Genomic DNA, 24,762 nt, shown 5'->3' with positions numbered 1-24,762 from the left:
GGTCTGTGCCCAAACAATTCGAGCTTCTACTTTTAAAAATCCACCTTTCCAGAAGCAAGTCTCTCACTGTTGCTGCTTGTTATAGACCCCCCTCGGCCCCCAGTTATGCCCTGGACACCACACCATATGTGAATTGATCGCCCCCCACCTATCTTCAGAGTGTGTACTGTTAGGTTACCTAAACTGGGACATGCTTAACATCCCGGACGTTCTACAATCTTAGCTAGATGCCCTCAATCTCACACAAATCATCAAGGAACCTACCAGGTACAACCCTAAATCCGTACCCATGGGCACCCTCTTAGATATCATCCTGACCAACCTGCCCTCTTAATACACCTCTGCTGTCCTCAACCAGGATCTCAGAGATCACTGCCTCATTGCCTGCGAGCGTACTGGGTCATTGGTCAAACAACCATCCCTCATCACTGTCAAACGATCCCTAAAACACTTCGGCGAGCAGGCCTTTCTAATCGACCTGGCACAGGTATCCTGGAAGCATATTGACCTCATCCCGTCAGTAGAGGATGCCTGTTTGCTCTTCAAAATAAATAAGCATGCCCCATTCAAAAAATGTAGAACTAAGAACAGATATAGTCCTTGGTTCACCCCAGACTTGACTGCCCTTGACCAGCACAAAAATATCCTGTGGCGTTCTGCATTGGCATCGAATAGCCCCCTTGATATGCAACTTTTCAGGGAAGTCAGGAATCAATATACTCAGTTAGGAAAGGTAAGGCTAGCTTTTTCAAACAGAAATGTGCTTCCTGTAGCACTAATTCCCAAAAGTTTTGGGACACTGTAAAGTCCATGGAGAATAAGAGAACCTCCTCTCAGCTGCCCACTGCACTGAGGATAGGAAACACTGTCACCACCGATAAATCTACGATATTCGATCACTTAAATAAGCATTTTTAAGAAAGCATGGCTGGCCATGCTTTCCACCTGGTTACCCCTACCCTGGCCAACATCTCAGCACCCCCCCACAGCAACTTGCCCCCCTCCCCCCCCTTCTCCTTCACCCAAATCCAGACAGCTGACACACACACACACACTCACACAAACACAAACCCTCTCCTGGTAAGAAAGACAATCAATTGAACATCTGAACATCTCACTGTCTTCAGTAAACATGCTATCTTAATCTCATTATTTTAACCTGTTACGAAACAGCCTCTACCTCCGATTCAGTGCCAGTACTTCCGTTTTTCTCCTGGCTTCTATAATTACCACACTAGGGAAGGAGGGCCCCTGTATCATTGGTCCTACGATTCACTGGTTCGCTAGCAGATGGTTTTCCCCGAGAGTAAGGAGAAGCGGCTTTGTTACAAAGAGAACTCCCCTTTTTTTACACTGTAATTGCCAACTACAGGAGGATTCATGAGCCCACTCTCAATGAGTGTAGACAGTTTGCCGCTGTCGCTCTGCTAATGCCAACTACAGGAGTATTCATGAGCCCACTCTCAATGAGTGTAGACAGTTTGCCGCTGTCGCTCTGCTAATGCCAACTACAGGAGGATTCATGAGCCCACTCTCAATGAGTATAGACAGATTGCCGCTGTCGCTCTGCTAATGCCAACTACAGGAGGATTCATGAGCCCACTCTCAATGAGTGTAGACAGTTTGCCGCTGTCGCTCTGCTAATGCCAACTACAGGAGGATTCATGAGCCCACTCTCAATGAGTGTAGACAGATTGCCGCTGTCGCTCTGCTAATGCCAACTACAGGAGGATTCATGAGCCCACTCTCAATGAGTGTAGACAGATTGCTGCTGTCGCTCTGCTAATGCCAACTACAGGAGGATTCATGAGCCCACTCTCAATGAGTATAGACAGATTGCCGCTGTCGCTCTGCTAATGCCAACTACAGGAGGATTCATGAGCCCACTCTCAATGAGTGTAGACAGTTTGCCGCTGTCGCTCTGCTAATGCCAACTACAGGAGGATTCATGAGCCCACTCTCAATGAGTGTAGACAGATTGCTGCTGTCGCTCTGCTAATGCCAACTACAGGAGGATTCATGAGCCCACTCTCAATGAGTGTAGACAGATTGCTGCTGTCGCTCTGCTAATGCCAACTACAGGAGGATTCATGAGCCCACTCTCAATGAGTGTAAACAGATTGCTGCTGTCGCTCTGCTAATGCCAACTACAGGAGGATTCATGAGCCCACTCTCAATGAGTGTAGACAGATTGCTGCTGTCGCTCTGCTAATCGGCAGATGGGGGGAGGAGGTAGGGTGCCCACGTGGATAATTGGGGGGCCCTGCCTTGATTGAGTTATTCAAATAATTATTTTAAAAAGATTGCATAATAAATACATTTGACTGATCAATTGTGTGAGTCAGGGGCTGGGCACAAGAAGCAAAAACACTACAAAAAAAACATTTTTTTACACCACAGGAGCCCGCTCTCATAATACACCGGAGAGAATCATTTTTGCCACAGAGGGTCAATATTTTTTTTTTAAATAACTGTGGATTAAATTTGATCACAAGTTCATACAGGTAACTGACAAAATAAAGGAAACACCAACATAAAGTGTCTGAATAGGGCGTTGGGCCACCACGAGCAGCCAGAACAGCTTCAATACACCTTCACATAGATTCTACAAGTGGACCTAAACCCTACCAGGAAAATGAACCCCACACACCATAACATAACAAAGGGTGAAACGTTTTTGGGAAATTATTTGACTTTGACAGTTTCAACGTGTCTTCATTGATTACAGTTTACAATTGGCTCATTCATCCCCCCTCCTCTCCCCTGTCCCCTGTAACTATTCCCCAGGTCATTGCTGTAAATGAGAACGTGTTCTCAGTCAACTTACCTGGTAAAATAACGGATAAAAATGGTTCTCTTTTGCCAACCAGATACAACCCCACAGTAGTGTTTTTCCAAATTGCCTACGGGAAACAATAGATGTTAGACTATGTACAGTAACTTGCATGTGAAACAGTTCACCATCCATTGTCCTTTGTCCATTATACCGAATCTCCCAGTTTATTTCCCATGAAAATATCTGCGTTGGAATATGTTTTGCAGAAATCTGTGCTCCTCTTGATGAGGTCGAAGAACGAGATGGTCAGGCAGTACATGGCTCGTCTCATCAATGCTTTCGCTTCCCTCGCAGAGGGTAAGTCATATGTTATTTAATGTGTTGTAGTATACAGTGCCTTCATACAGTATTCACACCCCTTGACTTTTTCAAAATTGTGTTGTTACAGCATGAATTTAACATGGATTCAATTCAGATGTTGTGTCACTGATCTAAAGACAATGCCCCATAATGTCAAAGTGGAATTTTGTTTGTATAATTTTTTTTTGCAATTGAAAAAAAATGAAAAGCTGAAATGTCTTGTGTCAAGAAGTATTCAGCCTCTTTGTTGTAGCAAAATTATGGCAAGGTTCTTCATTTCACATCTCGTAAAGAAGGGCACCAATTAGATAGATGGTGTTAAGAGCAAGATAGGAGGGGTTGAATAGAGCTGAAGGAAGGGACTAATAACAAGATAACCAATGTAAAACATAAGGGATTTGTAAAATGTATATTGGTTCAGAAATGTTGTGAAATAGCAAAGTTACAAATAGAAATCAAACTGGATGGACATCAGAAATAGAGGAAGGACTAAAAACAAACAAAATATAACTATTGTAAAATAGATTGTGTCTGTAAAATGTGTGTAATATGTATAAACTGAAGGTAGAAGCCTGAGTGTTATTGTTTATTAGTTTACTCCAATTAGGGGAGGGATGGTATGGTTTAGGGAATAATAAAGGTATATTCTTTTTTTAAAGTGTGTATGTGTGTGTATGTATGTATGTATGTATGTATGTATGTATGTATGTATGTATGTATGTATGTATATATATATGTGTATATATATACGTGTGTGTGTGTGTGTGTGTGTGTGTATGTATATCTATATTTATGCGTATATATATATATATATATATATACGCATAAATATAGATATACATACACACACACACACACACACACACACACACACACAGGTATATATATATACATATATATGTGTATATATATTAATATTAATATATATATATATATATTAATTAATATATTAATGTATGTATATGTGTGTATGTATGTATGTGCATACAGTTGATGCATGTGTGTATATATATATGGATATGTGTGTATATATATATGTATGTATATATATGTATATTTATGTGTACACACACATACATACGTGTATGTATGTATGTATGTATGTATGTATGTATGTATGTATGTATGTATGTATGTATGTATGTATGTATGTAGAGAGATGATAGTAGAGAGACTGATTTATTTCAGCTTTTATTTATTTCATCACATTCCCAGTGGGTCAGACATTTACTTACATTCAATTAGTATTTGATAGCATTGCCTTTAAATTGTTTAACTTGGGTCAAACGTTTCGGGTAGCCTTCCACAAGCTTCCCACAGTAAGTTGAGGGAATTTTGGCCCATTCCTCCTGACAGAGCTGGTGTAACTGAGTCAGTTTGGTTGGCCTCCTTGCTCGCCCACACTTTTTCAGTACTGCCCACACATTATCTACAGGTTTGAGGTCAGGGCTTTGTGATGGCCACTCCAATACCTTGACTTTGTTGTCCTTAAGCCATGTTGCCACAACTTTGGTAGTATGCTCGGGGTCATTGTCCATTTGGAAGACCCATTTGCGACCAAGCTTTAACTTTCTGACTGATGTCTTTAGATTTTGCTTCAATATATCCACATAATTTTCTTCCCTCATGTTCCCTTCTATTTTGTGAAGCGCACCAGTCAGTCACTCCTGCAGCAAAGCACCCCCACAACATGATGCTGCCACCCCCATGCTTCACGGTTGGGATGGTATTCTCCGGCTTGCAGGCCTCCCCCGTTTTCCTCCAAACATAACGATGGTCATTATGGCCAAACAGTTCTATTTTTCTGTCATCAGACCAGAGGACATTTCTCCAAAAAGTACAATCTTTGTCCCCATGCGCAGTTGCAAACCGTAGTCTGGCCTTTTTATGTGGGTTTTGGAGCAGTGGCTTCTTCCTTGCTGAGCGGCCTTGTAGGTTATGTTGATATAGGACTCGTTTTACTGTGAATATAGATACTTTTGTACCTGTTTCCTCCAGCATCTTCACAAGGTCCTATGCTGTTGTTCTGCGATTGATTTGCACTTTTCGCACCAAAGTACGTTAATCTCTAGAAGAGAGAATGCGTCTCCTTCCTGAGCGGTATGACGGCTGCGTGGTCCCATGGTGTTTATACTTGCGTACTATTGTTTGTACAGATGAACATGGTACCTTCAGGCATTTGGAAATTGCTCCCAAGGATTAACCAGACTTGTGGAAGTCTACTTTTTTTCTGAGGTCTTGGCTGATTTCTTTAGATTTTCCCATGATGTCAAGCAAAGAGGCACTGAGTTTTATGGTAGGCCTTGAAATACATCCACAGGTACACCTCCAATTGACTCAAATGATGTCAATTAGCCTATCAGAAGCTTCTAAAACAATGACATAATTTTCTGGAATTTTTCAAGCATTTTGAAGGCACAGTCAACTTAGTGTATGTAAACTTCTGACCCACTGGAATTGTGATACAGTGAATTATAAGTGAAATAATCTGTCTGTAATCAATTGTTGGAAAAATGACTTGTGTCGTGCACAAAGTAGATGTCCTAACCGACTTGCCAAAACTGTAGTTTGTTAACAAGAAATTTGTGGAGTGGTTGAAAAACGAGTTTTGATTAGTCATACCTTAGTGTGTGTAAACTTCCGACTTCAACTGTATGTATGTATGTATGTATGTATGTATGTATGTATGTATGTATGTATGTATGTATGTATGTATGTATGTATGTATGTATGTATGTATGTATGTATGTATGTATTTATACATGTGTGTGTATATATTTGTATATATTTACATTAATTTATATATATTTATATGTATGTATATGGGTATGTGTGTCTATAGATATATATAGATATATATATATTTACCACAAAAATATATGGGGGATTGGAAATGATGCAGACAATTACATTGATGGAAGCAACAATCTATCTGCAATATTAAAGCTGGTCCACCCCCTGGAATTGTTTTTTAAATTTCTTTTTTTAAAGGGCCCGATTGATAGATGTGTACACCCAGTCACTACAAACATCAAATTAAGTCAAATGTTATTTGTCACATACGCCGAATACAACAGGTGGAGATATACAGGCGTCCTTCCTAACTCAGTTGCCGGAGAGGAAGGAAACTGCTCAGGGATTTCACCATGAAGCAAATGGTGATTTTGAAGCATGGATTCCAGGCTATAATCCTCGGACGATGGTGGTGACCCCTGGTTGTGTTGTGTGTGTTTATGTTGTGTTCCAGGTCGTGTGTACCTGTCCCAGGTCCCGTCTTTGTTGAGGCTGCTCATTGAGTCTCTAAGGACAGAGGAGAAGGACTCTGTGAGCAGAGAGAATGTCCTGGGAGCCCTGCAGAAACTCAGCCTCAGGTACACTCACTTCCTGAAACACACTCCCACTCACTTCCTGAAAAACATTCCCACTCACTTCCTGAAAAACACTCCCACTCACTTCCTCAAAAACACTCCCACTCACTTCCTGAAACAAACTCCCACTCACTTCCTCAAAAACACTCCCACTCACTTCCTCAAAAACACTCCCACTCACTTCCTCAAAAACAATCCCACTCACTTCCTTAAAAACACTCCCACTCACTTCCTCAAAAACACTCCCACTCACTTCCTCAAACACACTCAAATCAAATCAAAGTTTATTTGTCACGTGCGCCGAATACAATAACCTTACAGTGAAATGCTTACTTACAGGCTCTAACCAATAGTACAAAAAAAGGTATGAGGTGAACAATAGGTAAGTAAAGAAATAAAACAACAGTAAAAAGACAGGCTATATACAGTAGCGAGGCTATAAAAGTAGCGAGGTTACATACAGACACCGGTTAGTCAGGCTGATTGAGGTTGTATATACATATGGTTAAAGTGACTGTGCAGATATGATAAACAGAGAGTAGCAGCAGCGTAAAAAGAGGGGTTGGGGAGACACACAATGCAAATAGTCCAGGTAGCCATTTGATTACCGGTTTAGGAGTCTTATGGCTTCGGGGTAAAAACTGTTGAGAATCCTTTTTTGTCCTAGACTCCCATTCACTCACTTCCTCAAACACACTTTCATTCACTCACTTCCTCAAACACACTCCCACTCACTCACTTCCTCAAACACACTCCTACACACTCACTTCCTCAAACACACTCCGACACACTCACTTCCTCTAACACACTCCCACTCACTCACTTCCTCAAACACACTCCCACTCACTCACTTCCTCAAACACACTCCGACACACTCACTTCCTCAAACACACTCTCATTCACTCACTTCCTCAAACACACTTTCATTCACTCACTTCCTCAAACCCACTCCTACACACTCTCTTCCTCAAATACACTCTCATTCACTCACTTCCTCAAACACACTCTCATTCACTCACTTCCTCAAACACACTCCCTCAAACACTCTCTCATTCACTCGATTCCTCAAACCCACTCCCACTCACTTCCTCACACGTGTGCATGCACACACACACACACACACACACACACACACACACACACACACACACACACACACACACACACACACACACACACACACACACACACACACACACACACACACACACACACACACACACACACACACACACACACACATACACACCATTTGGACCGCTAACCTGTATGTTATTGTGCTGTATTGTTTAGCATCCTGGTGTGGTATTGAATTATACTAACCGATATTATGATATGACAATCTTATACCAGGCATACTACCTACCGCTCTGCATCCACAGTCACACTACCACTCTGCATCCACAGTCACACTACCGCTCTGTATCCACAGTCACACTACCGCTCTGTATCCACAGTCACACTACCGCTCTGCATCCACAGTCACACTACCACTCTGCATCCACAGTCACACTACCGCTCTGTATCCACAGTCACACTACCGCTCTGCATCCACAGTCACACTACCGCTCTGCATCCACAGTCACACTACCGCTCTGCATCCACAGTCACACTACCGCTCTGTATCCACAGTCACACTACCGCTCTGCATCCACAGTCACACTACCGCTCTGTATCCACAGTCACACTACCGCTCTGCATCCACAGTCACACTACCGCTCTGCATCCACAGTCACACTACCGCTCTGTATCCACAGTCACACTACCGCTCTGTATCCACAGTCACACTACCACTCTGCATCCACAGTCACACTACCGCTCTGCATCCACAGTCACACTACCGCTCTGCATCCACAGTCACACTACCGCTCTGTATCCACAGTCACACTACCGCTCTGTATCCACAGTCACACTACCGCTCTGCATCCACAGTCACACTACCGCTCTGTATCCACAGTCACACTACCACTCTGCATCCACAGTCACACTACCGCTCTGCATCCACAGTCACACTACCGCTCTGCATCCACAGTCACACTACCACTCTGTATCCACAGTCACACTACCACTCTGCATCCACAGTCACACTACCACTCTGCATCCACAGTCACACTACCACTCTGTATCCACAGTCACACTACCACTCTGTATCCACAGTCACACTACCACTCTGTATCCACAGTCACACTACCACTCTGCATCCACAGTCACACTACCACTCTGGTTAACTATCCACAGTCACACTACCACTCTGCATCCACAGTCACACTACCACTCTGGTTAACTATCCACAGTCACACTACCGCTCTGCATCCACAGTCACACTACCACTCTGGTTAACTATCCACAGTCACACTACCACTCTGCATCCACAGGCACACTACCGCTCTGTATCCACAGTCACACTACCGCTCTGCATCCACAGTCACACTACCACTCTGCATCCACAGTCACACTACCACTCTGTATCCACAGTCACACTACCACTCTGCATCCACAGTCACACTACCACTCTGCATCCACAGTCACACTACCGCTCTGCATCCACAGTCACACTACCGCTCTGCATCCACAGTCACACTACCGCTCTGTATCCACAGTCACACTACCACTCTGCATCCACAGTCACACTACCACTCTGCATCCACAGTCACACTACCGCTCTGCATCCACAGTCACACTACCACTCTGCATCCACAGTCACACTACCACTCTGTATCCACAGTCACACTACCACTCTGCATCCACAGTCACACTACCACTCTGGTTAACTATCCACAGTCACACTACCACTCTGCATCCACAGTCACACTACCACTCTGGTTAACTATCCACAGTCACACTACCACTCTGCATCCACAGTCACACTACCACTCTGGTTAACTATCCACAGTCACACTACCACTCTGTATCCACAGTCACACTACCACTCTGCATCCACAGTCACACTACCACTCTGGTTAACTAACCACAGTCACACTACCACTCTGCATCCACAGTCACACTACCACTCTGGTTAACTATCCACAGTCACACTACCACTCTGCATCCACAGTCACACTACCGCTCTGCATCCACAGTCACACTACCACTCTGCATCCACAGTCACACTACCACTCTGGTTAACTATCCACAGTCACACTACCACTCTGGTTAACTATCCACAGTCACACTACCACTCTGGTTAACTATCCACAGTCACACTACCACTCTGGTTAACTATCCACAGTCACACTACCACTCTGGTTAACTATCCACAGTCACACTACCACTCTGGTTAACTATCCACAGTCACACTACCACTCTGGTTAACTATCCACAGTCACACTACCACTCTGGTTAACTATCCACAGTCACACTACCACTCTGGTTAACTATCCACAGTCACACTACCACTCTGCATCCACAGTCACACTACCACTCTGTATCCACAGTCACACTACCACTCTGTATCCACAGTCACACTACCACTCTGCATCCACAGTCACACTACCACTCTGGTTAACTATCCACAGTCACACTACCACTCTGCATCCACAGTCACACTACCACTCTGGTTAACTATCCACAGTCACACTACCACTCTGGTTAACTATCCACAGTCACACTACCACTCTGGTTAACTATCCACAGTCACACTACCACTCTGGTTAACTATCCACAGTCACACTACCACTCTGGTTAACTATCCACAGTCACACTACCACTCTAGTTAACTATCCACAGTCACACTACCACTCTGGTTAACTATCCACAGTCACACTACTGCTCTGCATCCACAGTCACACTACCGCTCTGTATCCACAGTCACACTACCGCTCTGTATCCACAGTCACACTACCGCTCTGTATCCACAGTCACACTACCACTCTGCATCCACAGTCACACTACCACTCTGCATCCACAGTCACACTACCACTCTGCATCCACAGTCACACTACCGCTCTGCATCCACAGTCACACTACCGCTCTGCATCCACAGTCACACTACCACTCTGTATCCACAGTCACACTACCGCTCTGCATCCACAGTCACACTATCGCTCTGCATCCACAGTCACACTACCATACTGCATCCACAGTCACACTACCACTCTGGTTAACTATCCACAGTCACACTACCGCTCTGCATCCACAGTTACACTACCACTCTGTATCCACAGTCACACTACCACTCTGCATCCACAGTCACACTACCACTCTGCATCCACAGTCACACTACCACTCTGCATCCACAGTCACACTACCGCTCTGCATCCACAGTCACACTAGTCACACTACCACTCTGGTTAACTATCCACAGTCACACTACCACTCTGCATCCACAGTCACACTACCACTCTGGTTAACTATCCACAGTCACACTACCACTCTGCATCCACAGTCACACTACCACTCTGGTTAACTATCCACAGTCACACTACCACTCTGCATCCACAGTCACACTACCACTCTGGTTAACTATCCACAGTCACACTACCACTCTGGTTAACTATCCACAGTCACACTACTACTCTGGTTAACTATCCACAGTCACACTACCACTCTGGTTAACTATCCACAGTCACACTACCACTCTGGTTAACTATCCACAGTCACACTACCACTCTGCATCCACAGTCACACTACCACTCTGGTTAACTATCCACAGTCACACTACCACTCTGGTTAACTATCCACAGTCACACTACCACTCTGCATCCACAGTCACACTACCACTCTGGTTAACTATCCACAGTCTCACTACCACTCTGGTTAACTATCATCACACAGTCACACTACCACTCTGGTTAACTATCCACAGTCACACTACCACTCTGTTAACTATCCACAGTCACACTACCACTCTGGTTAACTATCCACAGTCACACTACCACTCTGGTTAACTATCCACAGTCACACTACCACTCTGGTTAACTATCCACAGTCACACTACCGCTCTGCATCCACAGTTACACTACCACTCTGTATCCACAGTCACACTACCACTCTGCATCCACAGTCACACTACCACTCTGCATCCACAGTCACACTACCACTCTGCATCCACAGTCACACTACCACTCTGTATCCACAGTTACACTACCACTCTGTATCCACAGTCACACTACCACTCTGTATCCACAGTCACACTACCACTCTGGTTAACTAACCACAGTCACACTACCACTCTGCATCCACAGTCACACTACCACTCTGGTTAACTATCCACAGTCACACTACCGCTCTGCATCCACAGTCACACTACCACTCTGGTTAACTATCCACAGTCACACTACCACTCTGGTTAACTATCCACAGTCACACTACCACTCTGGTTAACTATCCACAGTCACACTACCACTCTGGTTAACTATCCACAGTCACACTACCACTCTGGTTAACTATCCACAGTCACACTACCACTCTGCATCCACAGTCACACTACCACTCTGGTTAACTATCCACAGTCACACTACCACTCTGGTTAACTATCCACAGTCACACTACCACTCTGCATCCACAGTCACACTACCACTCTGGTTAACTATCCACAGTCACACTACCACTCTGGTTAACTATCCACAGTCACACTACCACTCTGGTTAACTATCCACAGTCACACTACCACTCTGGTTAACTATCCACAGTCACACTACCACTCTGGTTAACTATCCACAGTCACACTACCACTCTGTATCCACAGTCACACTACCACTCTGGTTAACTATCCACAGTCACACTACCACTCTGTATCCACAGTCACACTACCACTCTGGTTAACTATCCACAGTCACACTACCACTCTGTTAACTATCCACAGTCACACTACCGCTCTGGTTAACTATCCACAGTCACACTACCACTCTGTTAACTATCCACAGTCACACTACCACTCTGGTTAACTATCCACAGTCACACTACCACTCTGCATCCACAGTCACACTACCGCTCTGTATCCACAGTCACACTACCACTCTGGTTAACTATCCACAGTCACACTACCACTCTGTATCCACAGTCACACTACCGCTCTGTACTATCCACAGTCACACTACCACTCTGCATCCACAGTCACACTACCACTCTGTTAACTATCCACAGTCACACTACCACTCTGGTTAACTATCCACAGTCACACTACTACTCTGTTAACTATCCACAGTCACACTACCACTCTGGTTAACTATCCACAGTCACACTACCACTCTGGTTAACTATCCACAGTCACACTACCACTCTGCATCCACAGTCACACTACCACTCTGGTTAACTATCCACAGTCACACTACCACTCTGGTTAACTATCCACAGTCACACTACCACTCTGCATCCACAGTCACACTACCACTCTGGTTAACTATCCACAGTCCCACTACCACTCTGGTTAACTATCCACAGTCACACTACCACTCTGGTTAACTATCCACAGTCACACTACCACTCTGGTTAACTATCCACAGTCACACTACCACTCTGGTTAACTATCCACAGTCACTACTACCACTCTGTATCCACAGTCACACTACCACTCTGGTTAACTATCCACAGTCACACTACCACTCTGTATCCACAGTCACACTACCACTCTGGTTAACTATCCACAGTCACACTACCACTCTGGTTAACTATCCACAGTCACACTACCACTCTGTATCCACAGTCACACTACCACTCTGGTTAACTATCCACAGTCACACTACCACTCTGGTTAACTATCCACAGTCACACTACCACTCTGCATCCACAGTCACACTACCACTCTGGTTAACTATCCACAGTCTCACTACCACTCTGGTACCACTCTGGTTAACTATCCACAGTCACACTACCACTCTGGTTAACTCTGTATCCACAGTCACACTACCACTCTGGTTAACTATCCACAGTCACACTACCACTCTGTATCCACAGTCACACTACCACTCTGTATCCACAGTCACACTACCACTCTGTATCCACAGTCACACTACCACTCTGTATCCACAGTCACACTACCACTCTGTATCCACAGTCACACTACCACTCTGGTTAACTATCCACAGTCACACTACCACTCTGGTTAACTATCCACAGTCACACTACCACTCTGGTTAACTATCCACAGTCACACTACCACTCTGTATCCACAGTCACACTACCACTCTGTATCCACAGTCACACTACCACTCTGTATCCACAGTCACACTACCACTCTGTATCCACAGTCACACTACCACTCTGTATCCACAGTCACACTACCACTCTGTATCCACAGTCACACTACCACTCTGTATCCACAGTCACACTACCACTCTGTATCCACAGTCACACTACCACTCTGTATCCACAGTCACACTACCACTCTGTATCCACAGTCACACTACCACTCTGTATCCACAGTCACACTACCACTCTGCATCCACAGTCACACTACCACTCTGCATCCACAGTCACACTACCACTCTGCATCCACAGTCACACTACCACTCTGTTAACATCCACAGTCACACTACCACTCTGCATCCACAGTCACACTACCACTCTGGTTAACTATCCACAGTCACACTACCACTCTGCTATCCACAGTCACACTACCACTCTGGTTAACTATCCACAGTCACACTACCACTCTGCATCCACAGTCACACTACCACTCTGGTTAACTATCCACAGTCACACTACCACTCTGGTTAACTATCCACAGTCACACTACCACTCTGGTTAACTATCCACAGTCACACTACCACTCTGGTTAACTATCCACAGTCACACTACCACTCTGGTTAACTATCCACAGTCACACTACCACTCTGGTTAACTATCCACAGTCACACTACCACTCTGGTTAACTATCCACAGTCACACTACCACTCTGCATCCACAGTCACACTACCACTCTGGTTAACTATCCACAGTCACACTACCACTCTGGTTAACTATCCACAGTCACACTACCACTCTGGTTAACTATCCACAGTCACACTACCACTCTGGTTAACTATCCACAGTCACACTACCACTCTGGTTAACTATCCACAGTCACACTACCACTCTGGTTAACTATCCACAGTCACACTACCACTCTGGTTAACTATCCACAGTCACACTACCGCTCTGCATCCACAGTTACACTACCACTCTGTATCCACAGTCACACTACCACTCTGTATCCACAGTCACACTACCACTCTGTATCCACAGTCACACTACCACTCTGTATCCACAGTCACACTACCACTCTGGTTAACTATCCACAGTCACACTACCACTCTGCATCCACAGTCACACTACCACTCTGACTATCCACAGTCACACTACCGCTCTGCATCCACATCCACAGTCACACTACCACTCTGCATCCACAGTCACACTACCACTCTGGTTAACTATCCACAGTCACACTACCACTCTGGTTAACTATCCACAGTCACACTACTACTCTGTTAACTATCCACAGTCACACTACCACTCTGTTAACTATCCACAGTCACACTACCACTCTGTTAACTATCCACAGTCACACTACCACTCTGCATCCACAGTCACACTACCACTCTGGTTAACTATCCACAGTCACACTACCACTCTGGTTAACTATCCACAGTCACACTACCACTCTGCATCCACAGTCACACTACCACTCTGGTTAACTATCCACAGTCTCACTACCACTCTGTTAACTATCCACAGTCACACTACCACTCTGGTTAACTATCCACAGTCACACTACCACTCTGGTTAACTATCCACAGTCACACTACCACTCTGTTAACTATCCACAGTCACACTACCACTCTGGTTAACTATCCACAGTCACACTACCACTCTGGTTAACTATCCACAGTCACACTACCACTCTGCATCCACAGTTACACTACCACTCTGTATCCACAGTCACACTACCACTCTGTATCCACAGTCACACTACCACTCTGTATCCACAGTCACACTACCACTCTGTATCCACAGTCACACTACCACTCTGGTTAACTATCCACAGTCACACTACCACTCTGGTTAACTATCCACAGTCACACTACCACTCTGGTTAACTATCCACAGTCACACTACCACTCTGCATCCACAGTCACACTACCACTCTGGTTAACTATCCACAGTCACACTACCGCTCTGCATCCACAGTCACACTACCACTCTGCATCCACAGTCACACTACCACTCTGGTTAACTATCCACAGTCACACTACCACTCTGGTTAACTATCCACAGTCACACTACCACTCTGGTTAACTATCCACAGTCACACTACCACTCTGGTTAACTATCCACAGTCACACTACCACTCTGCATCCACAGTCACACTACCACTCTGGTTAACTATCCACAGTCACACTACCGCTCTGCATCCACAGTCACACTACCACTCTGGTTAACTATCCACAGTCACACTACCATTCTGGTTAACTATCCACAGTCACACTACCACTCTGGTTAACTATCCACAGTCACACTACCACTCTGGTTAACTATCCACAGTCACACTACCACTCTGGTTAACTATCCACAGTCACACTACCACTCTGTATCCACAGTCACACTACCACTCTGGTTACTGCTCTATCCACAGTCACACTACCACTCTGTATCCACAGTCACACTACCACTCTGTTAACTATCCACAGTCACACTACCACTCTGTATCCACAGTCACACTACCGCTCTGTATCCACAGTTAACTATCCACAGTCACACTACCACTCTGCATCCACAGTCACACTACCACTCTGGTTAACTATCCACAGTCACACTACCACTCTGCATCCACAGTCACACTACCGCTCTGTATCCACAGTCACACTACCGCTCTGGTTAACTATCCACAGTCACACTACCACTCTGCATCCACAGTCACACTACCGCTCTGTATCCACAGTTAACTATCCACAGTCACACTACCACTCTGCATCCACAGTCACACTACCACTCTGTTAACATCCACAGTCTCACTACCACTCTGGTTAACTATCCACAGTCACACTACTACTCTGGTTAACTATCCACAGTCACACTACCACTCTGGTTAACTATCCACAGTCACACTACCACTCTGGTTAACATCCACAGTCACACTACCACTCTGGTTAACTATCCACAGTCACACTACCACTCTGGTTAACTATCCACAGTCACACTACCACTCTGTATCCACAGTCACACTACCACTCTGGTTAACTATCCACAGTCACACTACCACTCTGTATCCACAGTCACACTACCACTCTGGTTAACTATCCACAGTCACACTACCACTCTGGTTAACTATCCACAGTCACACTACCACTCTGTATCCACAGTCACACTACCACTCTGGTTAAACTATCCACAGTCACACTACCACTCTGGTTAACTATCCACAGTCACACTACCACTCTGCATCCACAGTCACACTACCACTCTGGTTAACTATTCCACAGTCTCACTACCACTCTGGTTAACTATCCACAGTCACACTACCACTCTGGTTAACTATCCACAGTCACACTACCACTCTGGTTAACTATCCACAGTCACACTACCACTCTGGTTAACTATCCACAGTCACACTACCACTCTGTATCCACAGTCACACTACCACTCTGGTTAACTATCCACAGTCACACTACCACACTGCATATCACACTACAGTCAGTCACTACCACTCTGGTTAACTATCCACAGTCACACTACCACTCTGGTTAACTATCCACAGTCACACTACCACTCTGGTTAACTATCCACAGTCACACTACCACTCTGGTTAACTATCCACAGTCACACTACCACTCTGGTTAACTATCCACAGTCAGTAGACTAAAGAATGTTATATCCCGGTGTCTCCACTTTTTTTTTTTGTTTATCAGAAAACTATTGGTTTGAAACACAAGCTTATAAAGGCAAAAAAAAAATTGCAACAGCTAATGGTTTCCCGGTCTAACCCCGTGGGCTGTGTTTCTTTCTGTTTGCTCGTTGTGCAACACCTAGTGGTGTCCGGGCCTAACCCTGTTGTCTTTGTTCCTCTCTGTTTGCTTGTTTCTGTGCGTCTGCATATGTGCGTCTGTTTGTGTGTGCGAACATGTGAGTTTTGTGTACACATCCATGTGTGTGCGTGCAAGCGCCGGTGTGTTTTTATATGCGTGTGTGTGTGTGTGTGTGTGTGTGTGTGTGTGTGTGTGTGTGTGTGTGTGTGTGTGTGTGTGTGTGTGTGTGTGTGTGTGTGTGTGTGTGTGTGTGTGTGTGTGTGTGTGTGTGTGTGTGTGTGTGTGCGCTCTAGGAGGAGCCAGCAGTCAGCCATGATAGAGGACGGTCTCATTGACTGGCTGGTAGATGAGCTGCAGGACTCTGACTGTCTGTCTGACTACACTCTGGAGTACGCTGTGGCCCTGCTCATGAACCTATGTCTACGCACCAGAGGTAGCCTATCATCACCTGGTACCACTCATCACCTGGTACCACCCATCACCTGGTACCACCCATACCTAGTACGACATCCACCTGATGGCACAGTCCATGAGCCTGGTCCCAGATCTATTTGTGCCAAAACAGATCTGGGATCAGGCTACATTTCCCTCACTCCAGTGTTTCCCTCCGGTTATTTTCCACCCGCGGCACTAAAGCACCCAAAACAATAAACAGGCCCTCAGTTGAAACCAAAAGTATTTTGGGACGTGGGCTCCCACACCACCTATACAGGGAACACTAACACAGTCCACATCAGTTGTCTGAAGTGAACTGGAAATTCAGCATCTTTTTATAGGAATTTGATCAACTTCCACCGTCCTCCCAAGAGTTACTGAAATTCCTCTTCACTTCAGTTTGCTCTTTAAAGACATTCTCCCGCTTTGTGCTGGATGTGTCAATATGTAGTCCAAACATGTATAATCGGTTAGCAGAATTATTGTTTTACCTCAACTAAGCCACGAAATCCCTAGTTTGAAAGAGACGTTTTTTTTTCTGGAAGCTGTGACATTTTCCTTACATTTTCCCCCAATTTGGGCCAGCCAATGAGTTCCTAGCTATTCGAAGACTAGCCAATGAGCTTCAGCCTCTCACCATTTCGGTGACATCTAGCAAGCTGCACATCACAATGGTACGCCATATTCGGGGACCACTTTTGGCTCAGTACTACTGGGTAAAATGTATACAAAAATACTGGTGCATCTCTTTCATTCATGCACCTTGGCTAAAGAGTTAGGTATGGGCAGTGATCCCTTCCCTCTATCTCCCACAGAATTAGAATGAGTTAGCTAGTTAGATCTCAATATGATGTTTATTGTAATAGGTCATTTATCTGACATTCAGCAGAGGCTTTTATCAAAAAGCCATTTACACTTACACATCCATTCATTTTTCCGTATGGGACTCATACTATGGTTGGCCCCAAAGCAGAAATCAAACCCACTACACCTTGGAGTTGCAAGAGTCCATGCTCTACCAATTGAGCCACACAGGACCATTTACTTCTACTCACGACTCATCAAAGGAGTGTCTTCGCATACCAACCTGCATCCCACTGCTGGCTTGCTTATGAAGCTAGGCAGGGTTGGTCCCTGGATGGGAGACCAGATGCTGTTGGAGGGCCAGTAGGGGGCACACTTTCCTCTGGTCTAACAAAAAAAATATCCCAATGCCCCCAGGGCAGTAATTGGGGACACTGCCCTGTGTAGGGTGCCGTCTTTCAGATGGGACGTTAAACGGGTGTCCTGACTCTCTGAGGTCATTAAAGATCCCATGGCACTTATTGTAAGACTAGGAGTGTTAACCCTGGTGTCCTGGCTAAATTCCCAATCTGGCCCTCAAACCATCACGGTCACCTAATAATCCCCAGTTTAAAATTGGCTCATTCATCCCCCTTCCTCTCCCCTGTAACTATTCCCCAGGTCGTTGTTGTAAATGAGAATGTGTTCTCAGTCAACTTACCTGGTTATATAAAATAAATAAAAAATTGTACCTTTATTTTACTAGGCAAGTCAGTTAAGAACAAATTCTTATTTTCAATGACGGCCTAGGAACAGTGGGTTAACTGCCTGTTCAGGGGCAGAACGACAGATTTGTACCTTGTCAGCTCGGGGATTCGAACTTGCTACCTTTCGGTTACGAGTCCAACGCTCTAACCACTAGGCTACCCTGCCTCCCCCACTGTCCCTAGTCCTTGTATAGACTTCTGGCCCTGGGTCTAATGTTAAATGCCCATTGAAGGGATTGATTCAAATCAAATTGAGTTAGATGGGGAGAGCAGAATGAAAGCTTCTTGTTCTTTCAGACCCGTATCGAACCCTAACCCGTATCTCTGTTGTCATGACTTGTCTTTTTGTTCCAGGTAAGAGGAAGTGTGCTGAGAACCCTAAATACGTGCTGAAGGTTCTGACTGACCTTCTGGGACACGAGAACCACGAGGTAACACACACACACTTTCATGGACACACACATGCACTTACACACCCACACACACACAGACAGACACCCGCAGTTGTGAATGTACACAAACTACTCACATATAAAACACACACACAGAAAGAGGTTAATCTGTAAATCTGTTAATCTGCACCAGTCCCAGTTGATCACTAATCTGCTTGCTGGCGTGATGGTGGCGTACTGTATGGTAGGGTTGAGCTGTATCCAGATGTTCATATCTCATACAGTCCTTCTCTCATCCCAGGATTTACCGTATTACTGCCTTAGTACACAAGGGGGTGCCAAAAACACCTCATTAATTCAGTAATTTGCTTAGATAACTAGCTAATTTAAATGTAGGGTCCGCGTTAATGCAGAATTCATCATTTTTGACGTCTGTTACCAGTATGCTAACTAAATTAGCACAAGTAATAATGAATTTCCATGGAGGCTGGTAGCGAAATATTCTAACAAATTGCAAAGACAGGCGGTCCAGCTCATAAAGTTATACATATATAGGTACGAGCTACCGAATGTCATTTTTGGTGAGTTTGGACATTTACAAGTGAATGTGAACGAGCGACATTGTGAACCAAGTTTTGAAGCATGCTTGTCTAAAGTAAGATCAGTACTGTCTCTGAAGCAGCATGGTTACACACAGTGTCTGTGTGGAATCTGGAGTCGCTAGGGTAACGGGCCTGTCTGCTTGGAGAAGAGGGGGGAGGAGCAGACGGCTGAGAAAAGAGCTGCAAAAAAACTCAAGGAAATCAAAAGATACTAGTGGCAGCTGTACGGATAACTCATCCAATGGGCTATGACTTCTCAAACACGGCAGAAAACTTACACAATATGATGTCCTGTCACCTTATTAATTCAGCAATTTACTTAGATAACTAGCAAGGTAAACGTAGCGTCCTCTGCATTAACGCAGAATTATTCATTTTTCACACACAGAAAAAAATATATAAAAAGCTTTAGAAATCTCTTAATGCGTTTTGTAAACACAGATGTAAAGGTCTTGTTATTGTAATTTCTTCTCGACATCAGACTAATATTGTGCTTCAGTTGCACTTTTTCACTCGGATGAGAATTCACAAAAGGGAACTCTATCAGGAGACAGTGCTCTGACTGATGTGTAGCTACTTTTCTCTGGTACTTTTGAAGGTGTAGCCAGCCTGCATTTCTCTTGTAAAATGCAAGATTAACTTTAAGCCAAACATTAGGAAATGTAGCTGGCTACATTTTTTCTATGATAAACATTAGCAATATGATGGCCATGCATCGTTTTTGCAAAAAATACCTTGCTTTTTCATTGTAAGCTCATTTACTTGTGTGGCTGCCAGCCAAATATGTTAAGCGGAGCGACACAGGGGAAGCCAAGAGTAGACTCAGATGAGGAAACAAGGATGAAATAATTAAAATATATATTGTTACACAGAGAGATATGGGTTGAGTTGCAGAAAAACCAGATGTGGAGACTGAGGTTGGAGTTGGCTGAGTAGAACAGTGTAAACAGGTCCTGAGGGGAATCCAAGGTAGTGGTGGTGAGTAAAATCCAGAGCAAGGTAGTTGGGTGGTGAGATGTGGAACTGGAGACAGGAGACAGAGATAGAGAGGTAACTGCAATGAGAGGATAAACTGTGTCAGGCAGGGAAACAGGCACAGCAGAGTAACATGATCTTGAATAATCATAAATGGCTAGAATCATGAACTGACTGAGCAGAGATTACAATCTGGCAGAGTGGAAGTGGCAGTGTACTTTACAGGCTTGTGTATGTTTTTACAGATTCGGCCGTACGTGAACGTGTACTTTACAGGCTTGTGTATGTTTTTACAGATTCGGCCGTACGTGAACGTGTACTTTACAGGCTTGTGTATGTTTTTACAGATTCGGCCGTACGTGTACTTTACAGGCTTGTGTATGTTTTTACAGATTCGGCCGTACGTAAACGTGTACTTTACAGGCTTGTGTATGTTTTTACAGATTCGGCCGTACGTGAACGTGTACTTTACAGGCTTGTGTATGTTTTTACAGATTCGGCCCGTACGTGTACTTTACAGGCTTGTGTATGTTTTTACAGATTTGGCCGTACGTGTACTGTACAGGCTTGTGTATGTTTTTACAGATTCGGCCGTACGTGTACTTTACAGGCTTGTGTATGTTTTTACAGAACGTGAACTGTACAGGCTTTATATGTTTTTACAGATCCTGTGTATTACAGGCTTGTGTATGTTTTTACAGATTCGAGACGGACAGGCTTGTGTATGTTTTTACAGATAAACGTGTACTTTACAGGCTTGTGTATGTTTTTACAGATTCGGCCGTACGTGAACGGAACCCTTTATAGCATCCTGTGTATTCATGCAGTGCGAGAGGAAGCCAAGGAGATGGTTAGTGTGTGTGTGTGTGTGTGTGTGTGTGTGTGTGTGTGTGTGTGTGTGTGTGTGTGTGTGTGTGTGTGTGTGTGTGTGTGTGTGTGTGTGTGTGTGTGTGTGTGTGTGTGTGTGTGCATGCACTCACTACTGTAAGTCACTCTGGATAACAGCATCTGCTAAATTACAAAAAGTGTGTGTGCGTGTGCGTGTGTGTGTGCGTGTGTGTGTGTGTGTAGAGTATGGAGGAGATCCTTCACTGCTACAGTAAAGAGGAGAACCCGGAGCTCAACAGGCAGATTGAGTTTATTATCAAACAACTCAACTCAGGTCAGTCACACACACAACAGAGGTATCGACCCATAGAAGTTGTCCATTTCATCATGTATGCACACAGCCCTGCATTGGCACATATTGACACGCACCAGCACAATATATGCATGTGGAATTGCATGTACGCCCATTCATATTTTCCATATTTTTTATTCTAGCCTTATTCTAAAAATAAATTTAAAATCCCCTCAATTTACACACAATAGCCCACAATGACAAAGCAAAAACTGTTTTTTAGAAGTTTTTGCAAATGTATAAAAAATATTGTTGTGGATATTCAGTACTCAGAGAGACACCCCCTTGTGCCTTATTGCTTAAGGATACACAATCCCACCTACGTACACTGTTCTGTTGGAGGCCACTGTATGTACACTGTTCTGTTGGAGGCCACTGTATGTACACTGTTCTGTTGGAGGCCACTGTATGTACACTGTTCTGTTGGAGGCCACTGTATGTACACTGTTCTGTTGGAGGCCACTGTATGTACACTGTTCTGTTGGAGGCCACTGTATGTACACTGTTCTGTTGGAGGCCACTGTATGTACACTGTTCTGTTGGAGGCCACTGTATGTACACTGTTCTGTTGGAGGCCACTGTATGTACACTGTTCTGTTGGAGGCCACTGTATGTACACTGTTCTGTTGGAGGCCACTGTATGTACACTGTTCTGTTGGAGGCCACTGTATGTACACTGTTCTGTTGGAGGCCACTGTATGTACACTGTTCTGTTGGAGGCCACTGTATGTACAAGCTGTGGTTTCTTCATGCTCTATTTGACCTCTCACCTTTGTGAGCTGACCTGACGTGTCTCTTTTCTAACTAGGGGAGGTGACTGAAGAGGGACCAGAGTCTGATGACGAAGAGGAGGATGACGATGATGAGGTAAGCTTGTCATCTCACCCTCGTTGCCATGTTGATCATGTTCTGGACACACAAGCAAATGTCCAAAGACGCATCGCCTCTGTCCGCTAGACACTCCTCCACAGATGGGACATACATACATACATACATACATACATACATACATACATACATACATACATACATACATACATACATACATACATACATACATACAGTGGGGCAAAAAAGTATTTAGTCAGCCAATTGTGCAAGTTCTCCCACTTAAAAAGATGATAGAGGCCTGTAATTTTCATCATAGGTACACTTCAACTATGATAGACAACATGAGGAAAGAAAATCCAGAAAATCACATTGTAGGATTTTTAATGAATTTATTTGCAAAGACTTCACGCCTCTCTCCATGGTCTCACAGCTGTCTCACAGACTTCACTCCTCTCTCCATGGTCTCACAGCTATCTCACAGTCTTCACTCCACTCTCCATGGTCTCACAGCTATCTCACAGACTTCACTCCTCTCTCCATGGTCTCACAGCTATCTCACAGACTTCACTCCTCTCTCCATGGTCTCACAGACTTCACTCCTCTCTCCATGGTCTCACAGACTTCACTTCTCTCTCCATGGTCTCACAGCTATCTCACAGACTTCACTCCTCTCTCCATGGTCTCACAGCTATCTCACAGACTTCACTCCTCTCTCCATGGTCTCACAGACTTCACTCCTCTCTCCATGGTCTCACAGCTATCTCACAGACTTCACTCCTCTCTCCATGATCTCACAGCTATCTCACAGACTTCACTCCTCTCTCCATGGTCTCACAGCTATCTCACAGACTTCACTCCTCTCCCAGTATAATCTTATGTCATGCTTTCGTATTCATTAGGGCATGCAACAGAAAGCGTTTTGCAACGTAAAATGAAAATGACGGTCTCTTGTTGGACTAATCCAGGTAGTCTGCCCCTGTTTCAGTCTGTTTTCTTACATTTGGTGCCAAATGAACACAACCCTGGTGTGGCTCTATCAGGGTTGGGATCAATTGCTGTTCTCTTCAGTAAAACGAGTAAAATGTCCTGTGTTTGTTAACAGGAAGACGCGATAGAGACGGACCTTGATAAAGAGGAAGTGCTTCAGCTGCAGCCCAGAGAGTTGTCCGGAGAGACACTACTGACCACAGAGTACCTGGGGGTGAGAGACACACATATACACACACACAGACACATATACACACACACATATATACAGACACACACACACACACTGAACAGATCTGGGACCAGTTATTGTCCTGTGGGAACATGATGTGTGTTTGGCACATTACCGTTGGCGTGTGATTTTAA

At 44.6% G+C, this 24,762-nt stretch overlaps 1 protein-coding gene across 6 annotated transcripts in view; it reads left to right on the top strand.

Moving 5' to 3' along the window:
- Positions 1–24,762, top strand: part of LOC118374956 (lisH domain-containing protein ARMC9) — a 102,306-nt gene that overhangs the window by 33,748 nt on the left and 43,796 nt on the right. For all 6 annotated transcript variants that reach the window (XR_008075894.1, XR_008075893.1, XR_008075892.1 and 3 more), the window contains 8 exons: positions 3,043–3,133; positions 6,384–6,507; positions 17,738–17,877; positions 19,784–19,860; positions 22,174–22,248; positions 22,470–22,560; positions 23,387–23,445; positions 24,512–24,610. Coding sequence is in view for 3 of the 6 variants with exons in the window: in XM_052475486.1 (XP_052331446.1) it covers positions 3,043–3,133; positions 6,384–6,507; positions 17,738–17,877; positions 19,784–19,860; positions 22,174–22,248; positions 22,470–22,560; positions 23,387–23,445; positions 24,512–24,610 (756 nt within the window). In the remaining 3 variants the exon portion in view is untranslated. The remainder of the gene's footprint in view (positions 1–3,042; positions 3,134–6,383; positions 6,508–17,737; positions 17,878–19,783; positions 19,861–22,173; positions 22,249–22,469; positions 22,561–23,386; positions 23,446–24,511; positions 24,611–24,762) is intronic.

This window comes from Oncorhynchus keta, chromosome 22, assembly GCF_023373465.1.
Source record: "Oncorhynchus keta strain PuntledgeMale-10-30-2019 chromosome 22, Oket_V2, whole genome shotgun sequence".
NCBI classification, from domain to species: Eukaryota; Metazoa; Chordata; class Actinopteri; order Salmoniformes; family Salmonidae; genus Oncorhynchus; species Oncorhynchus keta.
The sequence above is the reverse complement of the archived record's forward strand: the minus strand, read 5'-3'. Positions and strand labels throughout refer to the sequence as shown.